Source organism: Palaemon carinicauda, chromosome 15 (assembly GCF_036898095.1).
Source record: "Palaemon carinicauda isolate YSFRI2023 chromosome 15, ASM3689809v2, whole genome shotgun sequence".
NCBI classification, from domain to species: Eukaryota; Metazoa; Arthropoda; class Malacostraca; order Decapoda; family Palaemonidae; genus Palaemon; species Palaemon carinicauda.
The window spans coordinates 62,645,914-62,659,362 of NC_090739.1; the positions used below are offsets into that span (position 1 = coordinate 62,645,914).

Here is a 13,449-nt window from a genome sequence, read left to right on the forward strand (position 1 = left end):
GGGTTCTACCACTACATTCCCTTAATTCCAATATCCTTTTAATCTTCTCTTGAAATGATTTTAATCTTGTTTTGGGTTGTACGGAAGGCTAAGAAGCCTTTCGCATCCTTTTTGATTTGGCGGGTGGTCAAATGTCGTTTCTTGAGAGCGCCCAGATTAAGGGTTTTGATGAGGTCCTGTTGTATGGGTTGTCGCCCTGGATATAACAGCTCCTGGGAGTCTTTCAGCATCCTGAGAGGATGGCTGGGCTTCGTGAGGAAAGTGGACTGACAAGGCAGAGTAATCGTCAGAGTCAGCTTCCTTACCAGGTACCTATATTTATTTGGGTTTTGTTATGATATAACTGTCAAAAACTCTAAGCATATACGCCTTTATTGTATTAATACTGGTCTCTACCCACCACCATGGGTGTGAATCAGCTATTATATATTCACCGGCTAAGTTTAATATTTAAAAATGATATTTTGATTATAAAATAAATTTTTGAATATACTTACCCGGTGAATATATAAATTAAAGGCCCTCCCTTCCTCCCCGATAGAGACCCAGCGGAATGAGAAGAACTGGAGTTGTTTACATGTATATGCGGTATCTGGCCGATAGTCAGCGCTGGTGGGCACACCCGCAACCTTCATGGCGATCGCTCGCAAGTTTTTGTGTTTCTGTCGAGCCGTCCGAGACGTCAGCTATTATATATTCACCGGGTAAGTATATTCAAAAATTTATCTTATAATCAAAATATCATTTTGCTATCTCAGAAGGTCTGTGTTTCTTTGGAGTTAGGAAGAAGTATAACCTAAGTTGCCCAGTTTTGAACCCTAGCCTTACTCCTAAAGTTTTGCTTTGTGGTTCTACTGCACAACTCGGTAAGGACTCTGATGGTGCACACACCATAACAGAGTTGAGATCCTCTCTCACAGCTTCAAATTCTATATTTACTTCAGATCCTCATGCGTAAACCCTCGTATTTCTGAAAACTAGTCCACTAGATCTTCAGGCAGAATATGCAAAAAGACAATGTCTCTGGTGGAATATCTAATTATTTAGGAAACTGATTTCTAAAAGGCATTCAAATAAGGTTCAATACCTCCTTTTAGTCTGTGACGCATCTTATTTTTTAGTCTTTGAAGATGCCTTGCTCACCATATTTTCCTTATTTTTATAGTCAGAGTCAGTTCAATATTAGCTACAGTGATAAAAAGATGAATATTTTTAGTTTCGATAAAAACTGATCGGTTTCATCTTGTTTCGGATGACTGGATCAGGATATTATTGTTTTTGGAAACTTGTTGTTTGTTAAACACATTTTATGAAGTAATTCTGGTAAACTGATATAGTTATGTAGATGAGAGTCCTGATCACATGGAAAAGCTTCTACAAGTCTATCTGGAGATTCTCTCTTCAGGAATAAAAAAAAAACAGTGATGAAGAACCAACTTCAAGTACTGAGCTGATGAGACAATTCTCGTCGGTTATCCCATGGAATTTCTTAATGACTGAGGATTCCACTCCTCTCTCTGTTCACACATGCATCTTAGAAGCTGCTGGTATAAGGGAAATGCAAGGTGGTGTATTCAGTTGATTCAGCACCATTAACCAGATAGCGGAATAGCTTTTAACTTGAACAAGGTTGAGTAATAGTCCTTTTTTCTTTGCATTATCCCAGGAAAATGGAATATAGCAGATCAGTTAAGCAATTCTTCTAAATGAATGGTCTCTACATCTATCAGGGTGACTACAGATTTGGGATTGATGGGATCACCTAAGACATGTTTGCATCTAAATAAAAGTAAAATATTTTTGTTCACCAATTCCAGATTGTTTAGCAAGAAAAGTCGATACCCTGTTACAAGACTAGTCTAATATGAATCTATATTACTTTCTACCGTTCGCCATGATTCGACCAATGATAAACTGCGCAGGCGGTCCATGAACTTAAATTGCCTCTGCTGGTTTAATTTTGGTCTAAACTGGGTTCATTTTTTTTCTTTTACTGGAAATGTTCAAAAGGATGAAATTCTATGTCAGGTCAGATGTGCATGAGATTTCTAGGGACCATTACTTCTTTAAGAGATATTCATTCCAGGGGGAGGTCTGAGGGGGAGTGTTTTGAAATATCTCCTCAATTGAGATTGGAGAAAGATTTGATCCAGATAAAATGTCTTATTTCAGGTATGAAGAGCCAACTTCCGCTGCTGAGTTAGTAAGAAAATCATCTTTGGTTATCACAGATAGTTTCCTTGGAATTGAGGATTCCAGACCCATCTCTGTTAATGGATGCTTCACAGAAAGGATGATTAAGAACTCTCTATCTTATCCAATTTTCAGGGAAATTGATGACGCAAGAATCAACTCTTTCATATCAATTGCTTCAAACTTCTAGTGGTATAATGGTCTTTAATCACGATTCGATAGTAATAGGTTAGTGAATGGTGGTGTTTTCCAACAATATGACAGTATTAGCTTATGCATTGGCACTTTGATTTACAAGTTTAATCCGTTTTGGGAGTAAGCTCTCAACTGTAAATGCTCGTAAAAGAAAACAAAATTTTTCTCATGTGAAGTAAATACACTCATTGTTTTCCGCATGTCCATTTTTAAAGGTTTGTAATGTTACTCAAGCGGAATGGTACCCAGTTCTTCTACTTCTGCCGACAGAGGTACCGAGGAAGTTGCCTCTCATCCTCGACATACTCAAACAACCTCATGCAGAGATATACCACAACGTAGTTGCATCCCTACGACTTCGTGCCTGGAGGTTATCCAGCATTTCCTCTCACAGAGAGGGTTTTCACAAGATGTTGCGAAAAGGATGGCTGGATACCTCCGTAAGTTGTCATTCGCCGTCTACCATATGAAGTAGATTATATTCTGTGGTTAGTGTCGTGGACGGGGTATCTCTCCTCACGATGCCATCATCCCAGTGATTGTGGAGTTTCTTTTATACCTCAGGGAGGAAAAACTCTGTTCAGTCCCGGCAGTGAAAGGCTATCGCTCTTCCTTGAGCCTTGTTTTAGATTGAATGGAGTTAACATTTCCTCCTTGACTGAATTCTCTCTCCTCAAATGGAGCTTTGAGCCTACTTACCCCAGTCAGAAGTTAGACTGCCTTCTTGGAATGTAGTATGTGTCTTACATTCCCTGAAATGAGCTCCTTATGAATCCCTACATCAAGCCTCCGATAGGTACTCTACTTTCAAGATGGTTTTCCTTCTTGCCCTCGCCTTGGTAAGAAGGTCATCGAGTTGCATAGTCTTTCCCACAACCTCACTCATTCAAAGTGATCGGCGCAGGTAACAGTCAGCTTTGTCTCTTATTTTGTAGCTAAGACTTAGAATCCGGCTGTAGCGGACTCTAGATTCAGGCCCTCCTGGATTTTGAGTCTCCGTAATGTATCCGACGATTCTGATCAACCGTTACTTGAATCCTGTCTCCATAACATGATCTTAGACCAAGAGCTTGTGATGTTAGGGGTGTAAGCACGTCTCTAGCGTTTAAATGAAACTTCTCTGTGGCGCAGGTCTAAGCTGGTGTCTGACTACATCAGACCACCTTTACTGTACATTACCTGCAAGAAGTAACTTTCAGGAGCCTAAGATACCCTCGCTATGGGTTCTGTGGTGGCTGTTCAATAAGTGGTATAAGCCACCTCAGCTCCTTACAGGAAAAGTAGCAGTCAGTCGAGGGCAGATATGAGTCTGGGATGAATGGATAGAATGACTGGCCTTTTCTTACTAGATCTACCCCTCTTTTGGGGCACAGCATATGAAGGACTCTGCAAGCTATCTTACCTCTGACTGCAGATAAATACCATTTCCCTTGTTTGGGCTGAAGTATGGTATTGTATATATTTTATGTCCACTTTCTTCCTGCGAGGGGGAGTCTGGTATTGTCTAGGTTTAAGTATGAAGTCACTTTCAACACACTTTATTATTACCTGGCCAAGTCACAGTGCTTGGTTTCCTCATATTCACCATGATTGCTTAGGCTGTCAACTCCCCAGGCTACAAGATGGAGAGTTCACGATGTGTTAGGGTGCCTCTCTCACGCTCAAACGAGCTCAGAGTTGCACTCCAGGTCAAATTCCCAGCTAGTTAGGTTTAGGTTTCAGACTTCCACCCTCCTAAGAGTGAGTCTCCATAGTAAAGAACGAATGATTTGTATGTGTGTAGGACCTAATGACAATTTTGTAAGTAATTTGTATTTTTCCTAATTATACAAACCTGAGCTATTACTCATACTTGGTCTGCCATCACATGTCCCCCTAGAAGTCCTGCATGCAACCAAAAGTGACGTAACACACTGGGTGAGTGTGCGAATGGTGTGGCTGGTCTACCCCTACTAACTAACGGAGGGTCGTTAACATCTCGTGTTAACATGTTTATGGGTAGATACCAGTTATATCAGAAGTAATATCCATAGAAAAGAGCTCAAGTTTGTGTAGTTAGGAAAAATACAAATGACTTCCAAATTTGTCATCTTAATGAGTCCTAGTTTATCAATATTGCTGACTTTATGTGCTATGTAGCTGCTGATGATAAAACAAATAGAATCAGTTAGTTTTATTGAGAGTAAATAATTTATTTTTTATTTTATTTCTATACTCACCTAACTATTGATGTGAAGAGGATAGTGATTAATTTTGACTTTGAGACTGAAAGACAAAAGATGATGCTCCCTGCCTCCGCTGTGGTTTATTGTCTTCAGCCATTAGAATTTCGCAATACTATAATAGAGGCCTAAGCCCATTCAAAGGAAAGATTTTTTTTTTTTTAGTTTTGGGGGTAACATTAATATAAGCAAGCTTCAAGAGAGGAGCATTATGATCATCAGGGGAGTTTAGAAATAAATATTATTAAAATTAAATTTTCTTATAATCAAAACAGGGAATTATATAAAACTTCCTGGCTCCATAACCCATAACATTCCTATTTCTGACCTAGCTATTGTAAAGTGGATGAGATATATTCAGCACATCTTCACATTGATCCAATATCCACTTTACAAGACTATGAGAATTTATTGTAAGATCAGAAGTGACTTTGTTTGTACTCCCTTTTGTCTGGTTGGTGAATAATTATTTGTTAAGCTGTCTGTAGTAACTTGTGTTCAGAATGTTACTTTTATCAAGTGAAAGTTTACGTTACAAAATTAAGATACTGTAATTTGTACTTTCAAATATTCTATTTTCATTTAGTCTTGAATTTGTTTTATATATTTATTCTTATTAAATAACTAGAAAAGTAAGTTCTGACAATATGTATATCTCTTTGAAATCTTCTTTGATTATTCATGGATATGTTGGTGATTTTTTCACAGAATGAAAGGAAACTGAGTATTCAGAAAGAAATCTTGATGTGGACTATAGAAATCAACAAGCAAACACAGTCCAGCATTTGGAAAGAACAAACAGTCGGTCTTGCACTAACATCAGCAAGTAATATTCCTCCGTGTGTAGATGTAACAAAGGCCTTAGCTAGGATTGTTCCTGATCCTGCAAAGTTACCATCTTTGCTAAAGGACAAAGCCAAGAGACTTTTTGATACATGGAAAAACACTAATATTAAGAGTGAAGGTACACTTGATGCATATCCAGATTTCTTCAGCTTATTTGAAAAATTCTGTGAAGAGGAAAAGATCCTTTTGGGTAGAAATGGCAAAAGTCAAAGAGTGCATAATGGTGATCAGGAGAATGAGAAGTGTTTTGTGGCACATAATTTCCAAGAGACAGGTGCAGGTATGGAAAGAGAGTACCGGAAACTTGTTTCTTTATATGCCAGTATGAATTTTGCTAAAGATGCTGAAGCTTTTCCACAGCATCAAGTTCAAATCCCTTCTTTATCTGAATTTACCAATGAAATAGCACAGTTCGAATTTGAAGGCCTCGAAATACGAAAACAGTTGTTTGACTCCATCATTTCTGTGGAAGAATGTAAGCCTGTCCGTTCTCTTTCAAAATTTAGAGGTACTATGTGTCTAGATGATGTTCATGGTGCCCATGTAGAAAGGAGAGGCCTTTTTAGGAACTTGGCATTTTCACATATTTGGCAAGATAGTACAAATACTAAACTGTATATCAGTAGGTCAGAGAATTTAAATACTACATTACATAGAGTCTCTAGAAACATATCAAGGCGAACACAAAGCCTTTCTCCTTTAGTTAAAAAAGGTAATGGACAACATGGATCTATTCGAGAACGAGAGAATGTTTCTAAATCACCCCTTATAGAAGGCACCCTGCACAGTTCAGAAAGAAGAATGGCAAAGCATCATCACTCCTTAGGAAGGACATCATTACACTCAACGCATAAGCATCATAGAAGCAAGAGCCTTCATGTCACAAGGAAAGAAAAAGAAAGCAAAGTGCTAGACTTGAAGAATAAGTCCTTGTTGTCCTCTCAAGCCAACTTAGCTGATCATTTGAAGCAGTTACTTTCTTCCATTAAAAGTTTTGGTGCCAGTAAAATGAATGAAGTTTCCCATGAGGATATTCAGTTTATTTACTGGATGATGAGCAGTGAGAGAGTATTTCTTTGCTCTCCTTTGAGAGGGGACATTAGAAGTTCAACTGTTTCTATGAAAATAAATTTACAAATTGAAGATATATTTTGTGCTTTAATGTGGTTCAATTTCCCATTTACACTTTCAAGTAACTCTTTTATTGAAGCAACTTCTAGCCATAAAGAAAATGAGGACGAGAGCCATGTTATTTCTGTTACAGAGCAGCATGTGGAAGGGAATCCTCCCAGGAAAAAAAAAACTCGTAAAAAGCATTCAAGCAAAAAGAAGAGGGAAGTTTTAAATTTTTCCGCAATAAATGAAGATCAGCAAAGTACATCTGAGTTAGTTTTGCAGGGTGTAACCACAGATGGGAATGAAAAACATGGTAAAGAAAACCCTACAAATATATGCAGGGCTGATGAGGTTTCTAATATTGGAGATGATGAAATGCTTCATCATGAATTAAAGATTGACAAGACAGATGGTACATCAGCATTTGCAAGTATGAAAGTTAGAGACAAGAAGCATTTAGAAGTTCATCATTTTGGTGTTGAAAAGGAGAGTAAAAGTCTGGCAAACAGGGATGAAGTGCATTCTGATGATGGGGTCTTGAGTTCTGAAGGACATTCCTCAGTCATAAATGTACCTGAGAAAGGACCGTCCGGCTTAACTAGAGATTCTCATAGATATCCATCTCTTGATAATTCTCAAATAATTCTTGAGAAATTGAAAGGCATGAAAGTAGAGCTCACTGTTCCCGAAGAGCTAAGAAACTTAGTCCAAGCTCAGCAGGATGGTATTGAGGCAATGATCAGTGCTGCTGATAAGTTTAAAGAAACTTTTGAGAAAAACCACCAACGTGTTGAGAGTTGTGATGCTGGAAATCAGACAGTTGATTCAAGTAAGAGTACGTTGAGCAACACTAAAAAAGAGACCAAGAAAAATAATTCTCCAAATGGAAGACATGTTAGTAATTTAGAACAGAAACCCAGTCATGAACTTTCTCTTGAAAAGAAAACTGCACCAAAAGGAGAATCAGTCATTGGTTCAAAACATAAAAACTCCTGGAAACCTTTTCATTTGAAATCAGATGGTTCTGTTAGACCACCTAAGCTAGTTATTGAAGTTCATGAGGCTGTCAAAAGACAAGATCATGAAAACCCTGATAATACACCTCCAGTTATCCTAAAGAAAAAAAGTTTGACTCCTGTAGAAACTACATCTGAAGCACAAGAATTTAATCATTTTGGTGTTACAAAACTGCTTCAAATTCCTCCAGAGAACAAAACAGACAGTGAGAAATTGACTCTGTCTGCCTTGGATGAGGATGAAGAATCTATGTCAGATTTGCATGAATATTTGCCAGTAGATGATACACTGGATGACATTACTTCACCCGATTCTTTGCATGCATCTGATTTAGAAGAGGGATCAGTCATGGAGTCTACAAGTCAGCGTGCCTTACATGAAAAGATATTGAGAAAAAATGTAATGATTAATGATAATGCTTTACGCATAAGAAATAATGTAAGTAAAGCAATAAATCTAAATTCAAAAGATTCAGTGGTATTGAAAGTAAGTGAAATTAAACCCAGACAGTATCAGTGGGATGAAAGAGTACATCTAAAACAAGTGCCCCTGAAGTTTAAGCCCTCTTTAGATCAAAATATAAGTAAAGCAAGTGGTATTTTATCTGGAAACCAAATGAATGACGGTAATCTAACTAAAAGGGATAATTATCAAGCTCCCTTAAAATTATTAGTTTTACCAAAGCAAGATTCTCAATCTGGTGCTAAAGAAAATCCCAAGGCTTTCAAGCCTCTGACTCTCAAAAAGATTCCTTTTGCAATGCCACAATATTCTCTTGGGAATCTAAATAAGGTAAAATTTCCTATCAGAAATGAAGCAAAACACGCCAAAGGTACATTTGAGCCTACTCATGTAGGAAGTGATGTTTTAGCTCTGAGAGAACAGAAATTGCAAAAATTGACTTTGTTAAAGTTACCATCATCAGCAACAAAGGTTCAAGGCAAAAACATGACTGAAACAACATTCAAGTTCTTACATCCCTCAGATGTGTTTTCTTTTTACAGCAGGCACATGGAGAACAGGGATAGAAATAAGTTCAGAACTTTAAAAGTTACAGAAGGTAATTTTAGAAGGTTAGATTCAGTTCATAGAGAAGGGGGAATTAATAAAAGTTCCATGCCAAGAGAAATACCAGAAGAGATGCGACTTGTAAATCATGAAGGACTGTATCATACTAGAGGACCTTCACATGGGGATAGTTCCCCTGTTGTTGAAAAGCCCTTGTCACAAGAAAGGCAGTTTGATTTTGATACACCCATATCACAAAAAGTACTTATTGGTGATAAGATTCCTTCTCCTCATGAAGATTCTTCTCTTGTGGAAGTGCCATCACCTCTCAAAAAACCTTCTATTGAAGTGTGTTCACCACAGAAAAAGACTTCCTATGCTGAAATATCTGCACCACAAAGAAGGCCTTCTTCTGCTGAAATATCTGCACCACAAAGAAGGCCTTCTTCTGCTGAAATATCTGCACCACAAAGAAGGCCTTCTTCTGCTGAAATATCTGCACCACAAAGAAGGCCTTCTTCTGCTGAAGGGTCTTCACTACAAAGAAGATCCTTTGCTGCTGGAGTTCTATCCTCACATAAAGAAAAAATGGCTTCTGACAAGCATTCCTTCCTTGAAATTTCCCAACCACGTGAAATTCCTTTAAAAATTGAGGTTCCTCCTAATCAAGAAAGATCTGGTCCAGGAGTGATGTTACAAGAGGAAAGATCCTTGGCATCTGAAATTTATCCATCACATGATGATTTAACTATGAATGAACCCAAAGCTGTACACAAGGTATTAGGTGGGCATGATTTTCTTGATAAAATTCATGATTATGAAAAAAAATATGAAGTTGGAATGTACAAAGATGTCTTGGAGGAAAGCAAATTCATGACTAAAGAAAAGGAAACAACTCCTGGCTTCCAGTATGAAGCAGCAAAGCAGATGGCAGAACTTTATAAACTTCAAAAACAACATTTTCAAGGTACCAAGGAGACACAAACTGAAGCAGTTTGTGGTTCAAATAATAATTCCGAAGGTTTAGCTAAAGCTAAACCAGCAGGGGAAACTACATCAAGTGGAATTTATGCCGAACAGACAGACTCTGTTGCTGACAATGATAGAAAGATTTCACCAAGAAATCATTGTATGGATTCAGAGATGAAAATAGTGAAAGACTCCTGGACAGAGACGGATAATGCAGCCGACATACTCACAAAAAACACAGAGATACAGGTATGCATTTTTCCTTTCTCCCAATACTGTCTTGTATTTTTCCAGTAGTCTGTAATAGATTTTTTTATTTTCATAAGAGATCAAAACTATTAGTATCCCTTACAAGGAAAAACATAACTTTTAGTTGTAGCTACTGTGTAGTACAAAAGGCACATTACAGGCAGAACCCCCTTTTGGGATCTATTATGTTGAAAATAGATTTCTCTATGAAAATTGCATATATAGTAAACTTTTTCATTTTAACAGAATTTCGCAGTTTTCTAGGTAAAAAAATTTAAGAACTCAGATTGCTCATCCAATGCACTATTTCGTATTTACACCTTATGATAGAAACAGCAGTGATCACATGTTAATTAGTCTTCATTTAAATTATAATTTAGTTTCTTATCTCTTGAATATTGTTTAAGGACAGATTTTTTAATCATGTGTAATGATTATGATAATGATACTATCAACAATTATAATGATACAAAAGTGATAATAGTATTATCAATAATGCTGAGTTTGGAAGAAGGGTCCAATTTTATTTTATTTAGTTTAATGGGAGTAGTATTTATTCATATTCATGGTATTGTATAGAGTATCAGTAGAATTTTGTTTTTGCATGAATTTGTGTATAGTATATTATATTCTTGTCTTCAAAAGTATTAAAGAACTGTACTAATTTCTGTATAGCATTTTATAGTCTCTTGGTAACCCTTTTACATTGTTAGGATGTTAAAAATATTTTTGTTGTGGGAGCAGAGGGTGCAAAATGTTGTTTAAAAAGTATTCTGTAATTGTTGCTGTCACTATCTTTTATTTTTACAGACACAGTCTAAAACTACTGCAGATGCATCAGTTACAGCCTGCATGAGTCCTCCTACTAGCTCTTCAGTTGCACCCCATGTCACTGTTTCATTTGACCCCGCTGGTTTAATTGCAGACCCTTATTCACATCCAACATTCCCAGCAAGTTTAGATGGCAGTGTAGCTCACGTTGTCGACATTCCCAGAGATGTCGTCCAGAGACACTTGACAGCTATTGGTGATGACTTGAATCGGACCATACCTTCCATTTTGCCTAATGAGCCATTAGATAATTCTTCTTCATCTCGTTATCAAGAATATGACATGAGACAATCACATGCACTGACCCATTTAGAAGAAAAACCTGAGAATAAGGATAACAGAACTCTACAAGACTTTGTGATTGATGATGAAAATAGGAGGTTTGAACATGAAAGCATGTCTTCAAGTTCTTTAGAATTGGGAATTCAAAAAGAAGCAGAAATTGGAAATAGGGAAAGTATAAGAAATGTTGAATCACATGGTGGTGAATGCACACCAGAAAGAAGTGTCCAGATGCCTTTCAGCCAGGTCTCTCAGGAAATAGATGGAGGAGTACATTGGATTGGAGATTTTACTATGGAAAATTTAACACAGGCCTTCATGGATGGAAAGTTGTCCTTTGAAAAGTATTATGAGTTAAGTAATAATGCTATTGAAACTGACGATATGCTGGATAAAAAAAGAAAAGCAAATGATGATGAATTACATATTGAGGCCATTGAAGAGCTTGAAAAGGAAGCTGAAGCTGCTGTCTTGGGTCTTCAAACTTCAAAGAAACTATTAGCTAGACTAGAAGTTGTAATGCAAGAATCACAGAGAATGGAGGCAGAAGAATTTTTGGGGAGACAAAGAGGGTCTTACTCTTCTTCAAAAAGTAGACTGCATGAAGCATCTGTAAAACAAGAATGGCAGAAGGTCCAGTCAGAATTTGGTAATTCTTTAGATACCGATCGTCTGCTGAGGTTCATTGAAAATGTTAATCCTGAGGATATTTCAGATGAAATGATTGACACCATTATGGAATATACTGAAATTGCAGAAGGGATTCATGGGGTTAAAGATTACTCATCTCCCAATGAGAAAAAGACTGAGCGTGTTTGTGACAAACAGACCGTTAGCCAAAGAAATCAAGGCACAAGGAGTGAAGTACACCTAACTGATTTTGGAACCAACTTTGACCGTCCTGTCTTTGTAGATGAAATTCACAATCTTATACATCAGAGGGAAGATTTTTCTTACTCTCCTAATCTTCACATTGATCTAAGAAGCTTAAGGTTTGTAATATTTTGTTATTGTATTATGATTGTTACTAGAATAGTCCAAATATATTCATTCTCATATGAGGGTACTTATAGCGTGTCATACATAGCATAAATTTTGCATTGCCTTATGGTCAGCAACTTGTTCTTAGTATTCTTCATCAACTACCTTTGCCTTTTTCCTACTTGGCTATTTATTTCTTCATCATATGTTATAAACTGTCTCATTAATTGAGTTTATGAGTATTGAGTATTGTACAAGTTAATTATAATTGTATTCAATATACTATTAATGTTTTTCAATATTAAACTTACCCGATAATCATGTAGCTGTCAACTCCGTTGCCCGACAGAATTCTATGGAGGGATACGCCAGCTATCACAATACTAGAAGGGGGTGTACTCACCAGCGCCACCTGTGGCCAGGTACTATAGTACTTCTTGTTGACACCTCCTCAATTTTTCCTCTGTCGTGCTTCCGGCAAGACGTTCTGGGATACGCTTATGATCTTGGAGTATTTTCACGGCTTTTGGTGAAGTATTTCTCCCAGATTTCGGCTGTCGCTTTACTGGAAAACTTCTATATTAGCTTAGATAGCTATTATTTAGCCTGATTAACGGTTAACGATCTTTTGCTTGATTTGGAATCCCCACTTGGCTAACTCTTTTGATTCAAGATGTCTGACATTTCACAAGCCCCCACCCATAGACGATGTAGGTCTTGTAATAGGCGTATTCCGAAGGCCTCGGTAGATCCTCACACCGCTTGTTCTGACTGTAGGGAAAGGCCCTGTCAGTTAGAAGATCGATGTGAGGAATGCGCCGGACTTTCGGAACTTGATTTTGTCCGTCTTCTTAAGTATTCAACCAAGTTAGAGAGAGAGAGAGTTAGGAGGAGTTCTTCTCACTCTTCACTTTTTTCCTCACCTCATGATCCCCTACCTTTTCCTCCCCCTGTAGTGGCTACCCCCGAACCTACTATTTGCCCTCAACCTGATATGTCTGTTGTTTTGCGTGCCATTCAGGCTTTAGGTGACAAAGTAGAGTCAGTGGTTAGTGATCACAAGTCTCTTATGGCCGAAGTCAAGGAACTTAAGGTCAAGAGTGCAGTGGGTGGTATTAGTGCCAGTGCTGTGACGAGTGCTAGTGTCAGTGCAGTGCCAAGTGCTAGTGTCAGTGTCAGTGTGGTGCGTGAGGATACTTCTGTGCGTGCCAGTCGTCCTCCCAGTCCGGGACCTCTTGCAAGCTCCCAAGCCCAGGGGAGAAGCAATGTCGAAGGGCAAAAGGGTTCGGCAGGCCTTGATCGGCGCACAGAAGTATCCTCGGTGGTTGCGGGCGTGTCTTCCAGAGACCGTCACTCCCACCTGCAGACGATTGAGCCCGTCTTTTACTCGTCTGCTGATCAATTGTCAGGGAAGAAACGTTGGACTCAGGTCTCAAGACCACTCAAACGCAGAGTCCAAACCTCAAGAGCTCAACCTGGCTGCAGTCATTGGATCAGCTCTGACTCGCCGCAGTCATCAGTTGAATGCACTCCTCCTAAG

At 38.1% G+C, this 13,449-nt stretch overlaps 1 protein-coding gene across 2 annotated transcripts in view; it reads left to right on the forward strand.

Annotated features, from left to right (window-relative positions):
- Positions 1–13,449, forward strand: part of LOC137654637 (uncharacterized) — a 115,949-nt gene that overhangs the window by 94,417 nt on the left and 8,083 nt on the right. For both annotated transcript variants that reach the window (XM_068388441.1, XM_068388442.1), the window contains exons 19-20: positions 5,319–9,815; positions 10,626–11,920. In XM_068388441.1, the coding sequence (XP_068244542.1) occupies positions 5,319–9,815; positions 10,626–11,920 (5,792 nt within the window). The remainder of the gene's footprint in view (positions 1–5,318; positions 9,816–10,625; positions 11,921–13,449) is intronic.